The 13398-nt window shown below is 44.9% G+C and overlaps 2 protein-coding genes across 4 annotated transcripts in view; one reads left to right on the top strand and one right to left on the bottom strand.

The window, feature by feature from the left end:
- Positions 1-2837, bottom strand: part of LOC119299697 (probable tRNA N6-adenosine threonylcarbamoyltransferase, mitochondrial) — a 14409-nt gene extending 11572 nt beyond the window's left edge. Inside the window, exons 1-6 of one of the 2 annotated variants that reach the window (XM_037576860.1) lie at positions 2728-2837; positions 2213-2298; positions 1753-2045; positions 1597-1641; positions 1394-1468; positions 1216-1312 (exon numbers count right to left, since the gene is read on the bottom strand). In XM_037576860.1, the coding sequence (XP_037432757.1) occupies positions 1216-1312; positions 1394-1468; positions 1597-1641; positions 1753-2004 (469 nt within the window). In that variant the 5' untranslated portion in view covers positions 2005-2045; positions 2213-2298; positions 2728-2837. Of the gene's footprint in view, positions 1-1215; positions 1313-1393; positions 1469-1596; positions 1642-1752; positions 2080-2212; positions 2299-2727 lie in introns of both variants that reach the window. The other variant, XM_037576859.1, reaches the window with a different exon arrangement.
- Positions 2838-3034: 197 nt separating this feature from the next.
- On the top strand, positions 3035-7182 carry LOC119299695 (probable inactive purple acid phosphatase 1). 2 transcript variants are annotated; one of them, XM_037576857.1, is made up of 14 exons: positions 3035-3187; positions 3253-3613; positions 3693-3861; positions 3929-4020; positions 4152-4218; positions 4345-4467; positions 4588-4680; positions 4845-4974; positions 5128-5209; positions 5295-5427; positions 5562-5767; positions 5853-5978; positions 6073-6382; positions 6604-7182. In XM_037576857.1, the coding sequence occupies exons 2-14, from the start codon at positions 3414-3416 to the stop codon at positions 6913-6915; spliced, it is 2043 nt and encodes a 680-aa protein (XP_037432754.1). In that variant the 5' UTR covers positions 3035-3187; positions 3253-3413; the 3' UTR covers positions 6916-7182. The 2 variants fall into 2 exon arrangements, with proteins under 2 accessions (XP_037432754.1, XP_037432755.1); XM_037576858.1 differs by having other exon boundaries at positions 3036-3187; positions 3297-3613.
- Positions 7183-13398: the final 6216 nt, after the last annotated feature.

The raw sequence follows: 13398 nt of genomic DNA on the forward strand, positions 1-13398 counted from the left end.
GGGGGAAATCAAATATTGAAGTTCTTTTCGAAAGGTCAGCCAACAAAAATAAAAAACAGGAAAAATAGATTACCTATTTTAATATTATTTCAGAAGTCAGGAAAACAGACTATTCAGTTACCAAAAAATCTGAGAATTTTAAGGATGGCAAAAAATATAGAAAAAGAAATGCTTTTAAAAAAACCAAACCTAGGGGCTTTCCAGTATCTATGGACGTTACACATTTTTTCAATTTCTAAAATATTTAATTTAATTAACTTTTAGGAACATTTCCCTTTCTATTTTATTTTTTTGCTAGCTGCGCTGTCACGTGTGTGAAACCACAGCCAAGTCACTGTCAAAACCACTTTCAGTGTCGCAAGGGATCGAATCTAGACGGTTTTGACATATTTGAGGGACAAACTTATCAAGTACAGACTACAGAGTTGACGGACCAAATTTAGAATTTACAAAGTTGACAGACTAAAAATGTATACCTTCTTCCTATCTAATATGCCAGTTCAATAAACAACAACAAAACAACAACAACAAAGCCTTTAGTCCCAAACAAGTTGGGCTAGGCTAGTGGTGAAACCCATAAGATCTCGCAACCAACTCATGGCTCTGGCACATGGATAGCAAAACAGTTCTAATATGACTGTGTCTGCATGTAAGAAGGAATTACTAAAAAAGCTAAAGGGCCGACAGGCTAGTGATAAAAATGCACTACACCTAAAACAGTTTTGCTTAAGTACCACAAAGAAAGAAAATGAAGATCACATGTGACAGATTAAACTTAAGTCAGCCCTTGAACTGATAGTGTGATACATATAAAACGTGGAAGCAGCAAAAATTGGCTTTCGAGTTGTGATACTCGCACACACACCACCATCATCCATCCTAGAAATCTGGCACATCCCAGGTCATATGACAACATTTGACACAAAATGGTCACTTCAAGAAAGTCAACACTAAATTATCCAAAACAGTTCTTTAAGTGAATGGCAAGATTCTTTGATTAACTTTAACTCGCTCGGACCACTGTCACCATGCCTAAAACCTAACTGATAAAAGTATCCGATGTGCAAACTTACAAGTTAAGTTTCTTTTTTTGCGAGGATAAAAGTTGAATTTGGTAACTGACGAACAGACATTTCCTTATTTTAGTAGCATGCGATGGAAAACATCAGTAATTCATATTTATTTTAAGCAAGTCAGAATAGCAAAAACAGGAACCTCTAAGGCATAGACTAAGCCCTGGTCCAATGGTCACGGCCACAGCAGAAAGATCAGTCTCTGACACATTTGCGTCATCGAGTGCTTTCTGAACAACCTGCAAGACAAGGACATATAAGACAGTTAACACAAACATCTTAGACTTAAGGTCATCCATCTTCTTAAAGGAAGACAAAACCTGATCAATAGCAAGCGCATGAGCTTCTTCGGCCATCTTAGGAGCGACACCGCCCCATTTCACAAGCAAATCTGACTTCCAAACACACAACAGTACGATCAGCAACATGTAAAGGATACAAATGTTTGCCAAAAGTTCTTGATCTCAATAGAATTAGACATGGAACATCTGGAGAGAATGTGAACTGAAAAGCAAATCCTTACTTGGGAAGCAATCGCTTGGCTAAGGATCTCCCCATCGCCTCTAACCTGCAACCAACCAAGCATCATAGAGACATGCCGTAAGCATAAAACCTGGAAGGTTCGACCACAAATAGAAGTGACTGGACAGAAATGGGACAGCAAATGAGCAATGCATACCACGGCAGCAGCAGTGTCATCACAGCTGGTCTCAATGCCAAGCATGAGGAGGTCCCGGCGCGCAGGGATACCCGCGGAGGCCATGGTGACGAGGGAGTGGTAAGTAGGAGGGGTTGATGGGGAAGAAGCTGAGGCGGGGAGGCTGCGGAAAAGCGGATGGTGAGAGCGGAAGGGTTTTGGTGGGGTTCGGAGGAGGAAGGCGACGGCACGTGAAACTGGCGGCAATAAGGTCGGGAGAAGGGTGGACGCCATTTTTCCAGGCGCCGTTCCAGCAGATGACCAAGCAGCCTCAGCTGGGAACACAATCAAATGGATGAACCATGCTCACTGTCCATGCACATAGCAAATATTCCTCACAATCCATACACATACAGAATAGAAGAATATATCATGCTCACTGTCAAACGATCAAAGAATAGAACCAAACAACAGCAATGGAGTTCCTGTGTGCTTGTTATACCTCTGCTTTTTGAGGGAGAGAAACGGGGCTGCTGTGCTTGTTATCTTGGCCGGCTAGGTGCTCCCAGGAGAATCGCTCGGTGCTAGCTGAAGAGAGAAAGAGAGGGTGGGGGTCAGAGCCGGCGCAGAGAAGTACAGAGGAGAGCCCCACTCCACGCCCAGTGTCGAGAACTGAAATTCCGATCCAATGGCACCCCCGGCCATAGCATAAGCCACCTCACCCCCGCGCCGGAGTTCGCCGCCGTCTGCCTCATTCACGGGCTGCCCGTCGCCGTCCCGGACCCAACCCTCGCCGCACCGGCCTTCCGCCTCGCCATCTGCCAGTTCGCCTCCCGGCTCCCGCGCACCACCCATCCCTCACCGTCCACTGACTGTCTCACTCCCCTCCCGCCCACGACCATCCCCTCGACGCGCGCCACCGTCGCTCACCTATCGCGACCCGCCGGCCGGCCGCCGTACCATAGAGATAGAGAAGGGATTACAGAGGGGGAGAGAGAGAGGGGAGAGTGGCTGCACCTCGACGCGCGCCGCCGCTGCCTTCTCTGCCGCGGGTGAGGATTGGGTAGCTCTCTGTTCCTGTGGGGACGGTGAGAAAAGAAAAGAAAAACGTTTCGCACCTCGGGAGGTGACTGGCCCGGGCGAGCTCGGCCGTGGGCGGCCCAACAGCCGGCCGCTCGCTGCCACCATCCTCCAGGCCGGCGTGTTCGCGTGCGCCGTCGGCGCCGCGCTCGCAGGCCAGGCCGAACAGCACGGCGTCGGGTCTGGAACATGAGCGGCGCGCGGGTGTACGCGCGAACGATGACCGGCGTGACTGTTCCCCTCCTCCGTCGCCCACCACCTGTTCGAGCAAGTTCCATGCTATGCTATGGATGCTTCTTGGCACATGTTCATGCGCTCCATGGCTGCGAACAACCTCTGTCGAAGACCGTCAGAGAGCCACGTCGACGCCACGGTTCTTGCTCTCAGGGTTTGCCTGGTAATTTGATCAAGAAGCATTTATCTCTAATACAATTAATCCTTACCGAATGATCTTTTCTCTAGGTCTGTCAAACTAATCTTCACCAGTACTGTACTGACATTGACAGCCCTCGCAAAGAAAAAAGGAAATGCTGACACTGACAGAGTCAGTCAACTATTATGGTCTTTCTTGACGCCATTTTTCAATCTCAGTTTGTCTTCTTGGTAGCAACGGATGGTATCCTATGCCTACACGCCTACCTCAATCATTGGCTGTATATTTGTGCATTCTTCCTCGGTTCCTCCAATCCTGCACACTCGGTCACTCAACTAAGTTGCACTACCCACGCATATGCTCGTATCATAATAAAGCTGCTGTCTCTTGTTGGTATACTTTCTCCTTCTCCTTCTCCTGGCGATCGCCAGAAATGGTTCGAAATTACAGGTAGGTGTTGCAGTCTATATGCTTGCTCTTTTCTTCTTCTTGTTCTTCTTCGATTGTTGTCTTAGTTGGGAGTGTTCAGGCTTCTCGACGAAATGAGGCTGTGGGTGGTCGTCATATGGCTGTTTGTTTGTGCCGCGGCTCTTCCGGGCGGCGAGCAGCCGCTGTCGAGGATCGCAGTTGAGAGAACAACCCTCGCCATCGATGACTCGGTGCATGTAAAGGCGTCCCCGTTGGTTCTTGGGCTCAAGGTTAGCATGCCCCACTTCTCACCACTCTTGTTCAACAGTTTCACAGTGATGTGATGCCATCCTGCAGGGCGAGAGCAGCGAATGGGTAGAGGTAGAGTTCTTCCATCCAAATCCCTCTGATGACGACTGGATTGGTGTGTTTTCTCCTGCCAATTTCAGGTAATAATATTGGTATATCTGCGCGGAGGCAAATCTGTTGTAACATGATCTCAATCCACCTAGGCATTCAGAGATGCACCTAAGATCTTACGTATTATTTGATTTGTTGTTTCTTTTTTGAAAAAAATTAGTGATGCGATCTGCGAGCCTGAAAATGAGAGACAACAACCTCCAGTGCTATGCACAGCACCTATCAAGGTTGGCATTATTTTTTCCTGTTCGATTTGGCCAATTGAGCTTCAGATATAGTTCTATGCCAGGATTCAGACTCTGGGATACTTCCGTTTCGAACATTAATCTTTTCCTTTCCTATCTTCATTGCAGTACCAATTTGCAAAGTTCAAGAATGATGGCTATAACAGGTCTGGGAAGGGAAACTTGAAGCTTCAGTTGATCAACCAGAGGGAAGACTTCTCTTTTGCACTCTTTTCTGGTGGTCTGATGAAGGCAAGGCTATACTGTGTTACCTCAACTTCTCTACATAATAACAACTCTGATCTAACCAAAAATATACTCGTCATATTCCTGAGACTGAAAAATGTCCAATCCTGTCCTCACCTGTAACAGCCCAAGCTGATTGCTGTCTCAAATATGGTCACCTTTGCGAACCCAAAGGCACCTGTCTACCCACGTTTGGCACAAGGGAAGTCTTGGGATGAAGTAAGCTTGCCTATAAATTCACCATCGAAATGACCGTTTTGAATTGTGTGGCTGTTTTTCATGAGAATATGCATCGTATTATTATTCTCAATTCAGCATTGAAGCTAGCTATACAAGATAACTGTCTTCAGTTATCTAAGGTAACTGTACTAGTACTATTGTAGATGACAATCACCTGGACAAGTGGATACGATATAAAAGAAGCAGTTCCTTTTGTTGAATGGGGTGCTAAAGGCGGGCCTCAGTTTCTTTCCCCAGCCGGAACATTAACATTCAACAGAAATAGCATGTGCGGTATGTCACTATTTCCCTATTCTTCTTAAGAGATGAGATGATCGTAGTTCAGAATTTACACCGTCAACATAACTGAGAATCTGCTCAAAGGTTTTCTGAGGTCATTTGTTTTTGTTTTGAATCAAACACCTTACTTCTAATCTGCACATGTAGGAGCACCTGCTCGAACTGTTGGTTGGCGCCATCCGGGTTACATTCATACTAGTTTCTTGAAGGATCTGTGGCCAGACTCCAAGTGTGTTGTCTATCTTTTCACTTTAACCTGTTTTGAAATTGTGATGCATCCAGCTACTAAGAAATGGTTACTTAAAAATTTTCAGGTATACCTACAGGCTTGGCCATAGGTTACCAAATGGTACCCACATCTGGAGCAAGTTATATAGCTTTAAAGCATCACCTTATCCTGGGCAAGATTCCTTGCAACAAATTGTCATATTTGGAGATATGGGAAAGGTATATTATATTTCCTGCCCATCTTGGTTTTATTTCATATTTTTCTTGTAACAATTAGACATTTTCCAGTTACGGTGATTCTCTTTCTGCATCAGAATTACAGTGATTTTTTGTGCTCGCATTTTTTCCTTCAGGCAGAGGCAGATGGTTCCAATGAGTTCAATGACTTCCAACCTGGCTCACTGAACACTACTAACCAGATCATTAGAGACCTAAAAAACATTGACATGGTGCTTCACATTGGGGACATTTGCTACGCCAATGGCTACTTGTCTCAGTGGGATCAGTTCACCTCACAGATTGAACCAATTGCATCGACTGTACCATACATGATTGGCAGGTTAGTCTAGTATATCATTTCAGAACTTCCTCTGTTATCAAAATGTATTACTGTTTCATAAATACAAGAATGGGCATTTCTTCAGTGGTAACCATGAAAGAGACTGGCCCGGGACTGGATCTTTCTATGGAAATCTTGACTCAGGTGGAGAATGTGGTGTTCCTGCGCAAACTGTATTCTATACTCCTGCTGAGAACCGTGCAAAATTCTGGTAAATGCTGTGACTCGGTGAGGCCATAAGTCTTCCTTTTAAGATATACAGTACAATCCTTGAAATTTACTGACAGACAGCTATCCTTCTTCAGGTATGCGACAGATTATGGCATGTTCAGGTTCTGCATTGCTAACACAGAAGAAGATTGGAGGCCAGGGACCGAGCAGTACAAGTTCATTGAGCAATGCCTGTCGTCGGTCGACAGGCAGAAGCAGCCCTGGCTCATCTTTCTGGCACACCGTGTTCTTGGGTACTCATCCTGCACTTACTATGAGACAGAGGGCACATTCGAGGAACCAATGGGACGAGAAGCTCTGCAGGAGCTCTGGCAGAAGTACAAGGTCGATCTCGCCTTCTACAGTCATGTCCATAACTATGAAAGGACATGTCCAGTCTATCAGGTATGTCCCTAGTTTTCATTTGCACCAGACTGAAGTTTTCTGTAGAATATTGCATTTGCACTTGGTTCAAATGACAAGGTCCAGTAAGTACTATTGCTGGTAATGCTGCTGTAAATATTATAGTTTACAGGCATAAAGCTTACATATCCTGTACAGTATATTTTTAAGAGTTAGTCTGTTACAATCTTATATGTCCTGTTACAATCTTTAATTGGTTGCAGAGCCAATGCGCCGTTGATGCATCGGATCATTACAGTGGCCCGTTCAAGGCAACAACACATGTGGTTGTTGGTGGTGCTGGCGCTAGCATTTCAGATTCAGCATTCACCACATCAAATATCCAGTGGAGTCACTTCAGGGATTTCGACTTAGGGTTCGCCAAGCTCACGGCCTTCAACCAGTCATCCTTGCTGTTTGAGTACAAGAAAAGCCGTGATGGCAATGTGTATGATCATTTCACAATTTCGCGGGATTACCGAGATGTCCTGGCTTGCTCCATCGACAACTGCCCAAGGACTACGCTGGCTTCCTGAAGCCCCAACACTTTCAAACAGGGAATCAGTTTGATCTGCTAATGGTTGCTGGTTTGTGTGTGGCCCAATACTAGTGTCTAAGATATTTACATAGCTTTGAAACTTGTATTGGCTACCTGAAGCCCCAGTACATTCAGATGGGGGAATCAGTCGATGTGCTACTGGTAACTGGTGTGTATGTGGCCCAATACAAGTCTGTAAGATATTTAAATATTCCAATTCTGTATACGAAATAAAATAAAATAAACGGTTCTTAAGTTTCAGTTCTGGACTTACAACATTCAAAATTTGAATTTGATATTTTGTGTTTTTAAGTTTCAAACCACGGATGCTGAATTCAAAATTTTAAATCTATAGAACTTACATTTTTCAAGTCTACATAATATAATACCATAATTAGAAAAATAAAGATTGAGTCATCAATTTAAAAAAAAAAAAAAGGGCAGCCCAGTGCATGTAGCTCCTGCTTGCGCAGGGTCCGGGGAAGGGTCCGACCACTTTGGGTCTATAGTACGCAGCCTTTCCCTACATTTCTGTAAGAGGCTGTTTCCAGGACTTGAACCCGTGACCTCTTGGTCACAAGGCAGCAGCTTTACCACTGCGCCAAGGCTCCCCTTCTGAGTCATCAATTTTTAAAATATATAAAATTTAAAATAGTAAGGGGACCAATAAACCATGACGAAGGTAATAATAAAGAAAATAAGTATTCTTGGTTCGTCAAGTTATTTTCCAGAAAAGCACCTGATGTTTCTGGTAATCAACCGCGAGTCAGTTTTAAGTCAGATTTCCTCTTTTGTCGGAAACCCCTGATAATTGGGTTAATCAACCCGCAGTAAATATCAAATGCTTTTTAAAATTTTCTATATCTTTTAAACGCTAGCTCCAAATTTAACATGTCATATAAAATTTGATTAGAAAATGCATATAATCTGAATATGGTGTTATTTTATCTGTTAACCATTTAAAAAATTCTATTTAGGGTGCAACCTTAATCAATAGCGCATGATCCGTCTCTATTTCATGCCGGTGACGATCCAGATTGAAAATACACCTTAGCAAAACCAGAATTAGAGATGAAAGAAACCATCTATAACCCCGCATGCACGCCTTGTCAAAATCTCACGGAAAAAAAAATCGATTTCTTATCTTATGCCGAGAGAGAGACGCCTTAAGATTGACAACATCCAAACACGTAGTGATTGTGTGAGCACTGGGGCCACCATTGACGAGGGCGGGAAGGAGGATAAGTGGTAACATAGATGGGATGTCATGTGTTGAAAGGAAAGACGTGGACCTATTGGGGTCTTGACTCATGGTTATTGGGTTAAAGGAGTGTGGTATTTGTTTCTCCGTTGCAATGTACGGACTTTTTTTGCTAGTATAAATAGAAAACTATGTCCGATTTCTTTTCTCTTCTTACATGGCGATAATTTATTTTTAGAAAATTATAGGGGGCTTCCCAGAAGAAAGAAGGGTGTTCTGCGGAGGCACGTAGTCGATGGTAAAAGAACACCCGTCAAAGCCCAGCCCAAATCGAGGGAGAGGGAGAGACCGACTACGTATCATTTTCGGCCATGCCACTCTTTCTCGTAGGCCCACCCCCGACCTCGCGATGGCCGGCGACGGCGATTCCGATACATACCTGAAGCGCATCCAGGCGGAGACCCTCCGTAACGAGCACAAGCGCGTGTGTATTGACCAAGAGCTCCACAGTCCCGCCGGCTCTCCAGCATCCTCTTCGCCTGAAACTGGGTAAGATCATCCCCACCTCCCTGCCATTGCTTATCGCCGTTGAAGAAATAACCTTTTTTTAGGCGCAAAGACACCAATTTCGTCGAGAACTGCAAACGCAACCGCTGTTTTTTTTTGACACCGATAACTGCCACACGTGTGGTGTACGGGTGGTTGTGCCACACGTCTCGTGTGGCATGGAGAAGAACCCGCCCGCACGACCGCGTCCGGGCGCGCACAGCCACAGCCCGCACGTCCGGTGTGTGGCAAAACCGCCCACACGTCCGGGCCAAACGACCGCGCTGCCCACACGACCCAGCACGCCAGCCGTCCCGGACTCCTTTCGATCCCCAGTCCGCCCTGCCGCTATTGTCTCGCACCTCTCGATCCCCTACCTCCGCCGCCTTCTTTCTCTAGTTGCCATGGCAACCAGAGCAGATCCCTAGCGCCTTCCCACCGCTAACCACCCACCCCACCCCCATCCCCTCCCACCCCAACCCCGCCCTCTCAAGACGACGAGCTAAAACAGTTGGATCTCCGATCTCCTTCTGTTTCTCGACCTTCTTTTGTCCAGAAATCTGAAATTGCATTTTTTCCCACGAAGATGGCGACTGGATCCACGCTATCAGGGCAAACACCCCACGAATTTATGTGTCTTTGCATTTGCCCACCAACATACGCCAAATCTGCCATATACTATGCTAGACTTGTGCCAAGCTTCTGGGTTGGCTTGATGCGAGTAGTTGATAATGAAGCGTGCGTAGGAATCACTATAAATAGGGAGAGAAAGGAGGAATTTGGCATGGGGAGGGAGGAAAAATAATTGCCACTTGTATCTAACGTCAGTTGCCATCTATCGTCGTCCGTAGTTGCCACCATGTTATCTTATTGCTTGCCATCATATTTTAATTTCTGTTGCCATCGCTTCAAAATGATAGATGGCATCCAGAATTCAGAAAAGAGAATGGAATGTGCATGTCCTACTTGCCATGAGGTGTTGGTTGCCTACGCAAGAAATGTTATGAGATTGCCGTGTTATCTTCTACGTGCAAACAGCAAGAACGCTTTTTGCGGATTGTTGATGCTTTCTTGTTCATGCAGTGACTAAAAACACAGTGGCAGAAAAGAAAAGGCAGAAGAATGAATCACGAAGATGACACTGATCCTTGGCTTTCTCAAAGGCCGGAAATGCCACCTTGGGATGCAGCAGAGTACAATCAACTCATTTCTTCAGGGCCATTGCTGCCACTACTAGAGCACTACGCGGGCATCGGTATGATGCATGATAAACAAAGAAGAAACAGTTGCCATGTTCGTGACGATGAATATGTCATTCTACTTATGTCCTACAATCTATTTTTAGCAGGTTCTTATGACCAAACCACAATCAGGGGGGCAGCATGGCAAGTTTCGTCACAGGGCGCTAATGCTGACAAATGTACGAGCAACCAACTTCAGCTAGCTAATGTGGCAAATCAAGGTAACGTATACGAAAAAGAAACTTACTGTTGTGGACATGAAATTAAACTTGCAAGGATGGCAAACAACTCACGAGTTATATCGGAAAAAATGTAGGACTTTCATGCAGCACGTGGCATCAGGCGGCAACCATGTACCTGCCATCAACGTCGTACACAGATGAGTGCATGAAAGTGAAGTTGTGGACAGTGAGTTAGGAGAAAGGAACATATCTGATAGCTGCAGTTGCCATGGCTGGACAAACTGCAGTTGCCATGCCTGGACAACTGCAGTTGCCATGTATAATCAAAATGTGACTGGAATGTCTAAACAACCGTGGATGACAAGTGTGAACAAATCTGTGTGGCATGGTTGGACCACTACATGTGCCATGTTGAACAAACTACAGTTGCCATGCAATGACCAACTGCTACCATGATTGCAGGTTGTTACGGTGGAACCACATCGGCAAATGTCTCATGGCAAGCTTCATAGTTGCAGGAAAGCGCTATTGCAGATAGAGCACATCAAATTGGAATGACAGACCACACAAGATCGGCACATGCGACACAACAAGGTAAAAAAAGTGAAAACAGAAAACAGTACTGCATTTGCTTTTGTGGGGAATAACATGTGAAGAAAAGTAGATTTGTAACGGTGGTGGTGGAAAAAACAAACAAAAATGCTACGAAGTGGTCGTGTGCAAAGAGTCGTATATTGTCTTCGGGATTTGTCAATTGCTATAAGAGTGTGTGCCACATTCATGATTGTTCACATTTGCGTATTGAGTTCAAGCCTAGAATACAAGTTTTGATGTTGTAGTATACTGGTCGCCATGTGTTGGCAACAGTAGTTGCCATGTATGTTGGACTGTATCTGTCATTGCTATATGCTGCAAGTTCTGATGCTGAAAGACGTTGGTTGCCATGTGTTGGCAACAGTAGTTGCCATGTGTGTTGGACTATATCTGCCATTGCTATATGCTACAAGTTCTGATGCTAAAAGACGTTGGTTGCCATGTGTTGGCAACGGTAGTTGCCATGTGGTTGGACTGTAGCTTCCATTACTGGATAATCACAGTTGTCATGCATGGCCATATGCAGATTCACGGCTTGCTGTGTGAATGATGTCATGCAAAATCACATGCAGTTGCTGTACTCCGTTACGATAAACATGACATTCAAGCAAAATCTTACGCTTGTACCTGATTTTTTATCGCAGGACCTTCAACTACAATTAACAGCGGCACGGGGACATCTACTGCGGGGAGTTCTGAGCGCACGAAAGACGCGTTCCACCAGCCAGCCAACACTCATGCCACAAACAATGCCAAGTCAGTGTCGGAAATGGCAATCGTGCCAGCAATACCGACAAGCACACCTGTGCACACCAGCACAAGCAACACTCAAGCAGATGAAACAGCCGCCGATACTGAAGTGAATGATGAAACCGATAACGAAGCACAAGGGGATGAAGATGGTGGGCAATCAGAAATCATGGTACCCTAGCCACCGTATCTTGGGCAGAGATTTGATTCGTTTGAAGATGCAAAGGAATTCTACCAGACATATGCAAAGTTTCATGGGTTTGCGGTCAACACCGAATACCATAGGAAAATTAAAAAAACTAACGAGTACAGCAGAGGTGAGATGAGGTGCTACAAGGCACGAAGAAACAAGAAGGGCAAAGGTGATGCGCCTGACGTTCCGGAACGAAAGAGAGGTATCATTGTCAAGACGGAATGCCCTGTCCGGTGTAAGCTGAACGTAGATGGAGCACAGTGGGTGGTCACTGAATATTTTTACGAGCACAACCATGAGCTAATAAAGAAGTTTGACCTGGTAAAATATCTGACCGCCCACAGATGATTCACCCCCCTCGAGAAGAAATTCATAAAGCTGCTACATGATTGTAACGTCAGTCCATCAAGAATGGTGCAGATACTCTCCCTCATCCACAGCAAAAAGGGGTATCTGAGTAGCATGCCCTACCTACCAGCAGACGTCACAAACCTAAAGGCAAAGTACCATAGAGAAAGCAAGTTGGCTGACATAGAAGCCACGATAGCCTACTTCGATGAGAAAGCGAAAGAAGATCAAGATTTCTTCTACAGGATAAGATTGGACGATGAGGACCGTGTCAGAAACATGTATTGGGTGGATGGTGCTGCAAGAAGAGCCTACAAACATTTATGAGACTGCATTTCATTCGACGCGACATATCTCACTAATATGTACAAGATGCCATGCGCTCCATGAAGGAAATATGCCCTAGAGGCAATAATAAAGTTATTATATATTTCCTTATATCATGATAAATGTTTATTATTCATGCTAGAATTGTATTAACCGGAAACACAATACATGTGTGAATACATAGACAAACAGAGTGCCACTAGTATGCCTCTACTTGACTAGCTCGTTGATTAAAGATGGTTATGTTTCCTAACCATAGACATGAGTTGTCATTTGATTAACGGGATCACATCATTAGGAGAATGATGTGATTGACATGACCCATTCCATTAGCTTAGCACCCGATCGTTTAGTATGTTGCTATTGCTTTCTTCATGACTTATACATGTTCCTATGACTATGAGATTATGCAACTCCCGTTTGCCGGAGGAACACTTTGTGTGCTACCAAACGTCACAACGTAACTGGGTGATTATAAAGGAGCTCTACAGGTGTCTCCAAAGGTAAATGTTGGGTTGGCATATTTCGAGATTAGGATTTGTCACTCTGATTGTCGGAGAGGTATCTCTGGGCCCTCTCGGTAATGCACATTACATAAGCCTTGCAAGCATTGCAACTAATGAGTTAGTTGCGAGATGATGTATTATGAAACGAGTAAAGAGACTTGCCGGTAATGAGATTGAACTAGGTATTGAGATACCGACGATCGAATCTCGGGCAAGTAAACATACCGATGACAAAGGGAACAACGTATGTTGTTATGCGGTCTGACCGATAAAGATCTTCGTAGAATATGTGGGAGCCAATATGAGCATCCAGGTTCCGCTATTGGTTATTGACCGGAGACGTGTCTCGGTCATGTCTACATTGTTCTCGAACCCGTAGGGTCAGCACGCTTAAGGTTTCGATGACAGTTATATTATGAGTTTATGAGTTTTGATGTACCGAAGTTAGTTCAGAGTCCCGGATGTGATCACGGACATGACGAGGAGTCTCGAAATGGTCGAGACATAAAGATTGATATATTGGACGGCTATATTCGGACACCGGAAGTGTTCCGGGTGATTTCGGAGAAAACCGGAGAGCCGGAGGGTTACCG

Source organism: Triticum dicoccoides, chromosome 5A (genome assembly GCF_002162155.2).
Source record: "Triticum dicoccoides isolate Atlit2015 ecotype Zavitan chromosome 5A, WEW_v2.0, whole genome shotgun sequence".
NCBI classification, from domain to species: Eukaryota; Viridiplantae; Streptophyta; class Magnoliopsida; order Poales; family Poaceae; genus Triticum; species Triticum dicoccoides.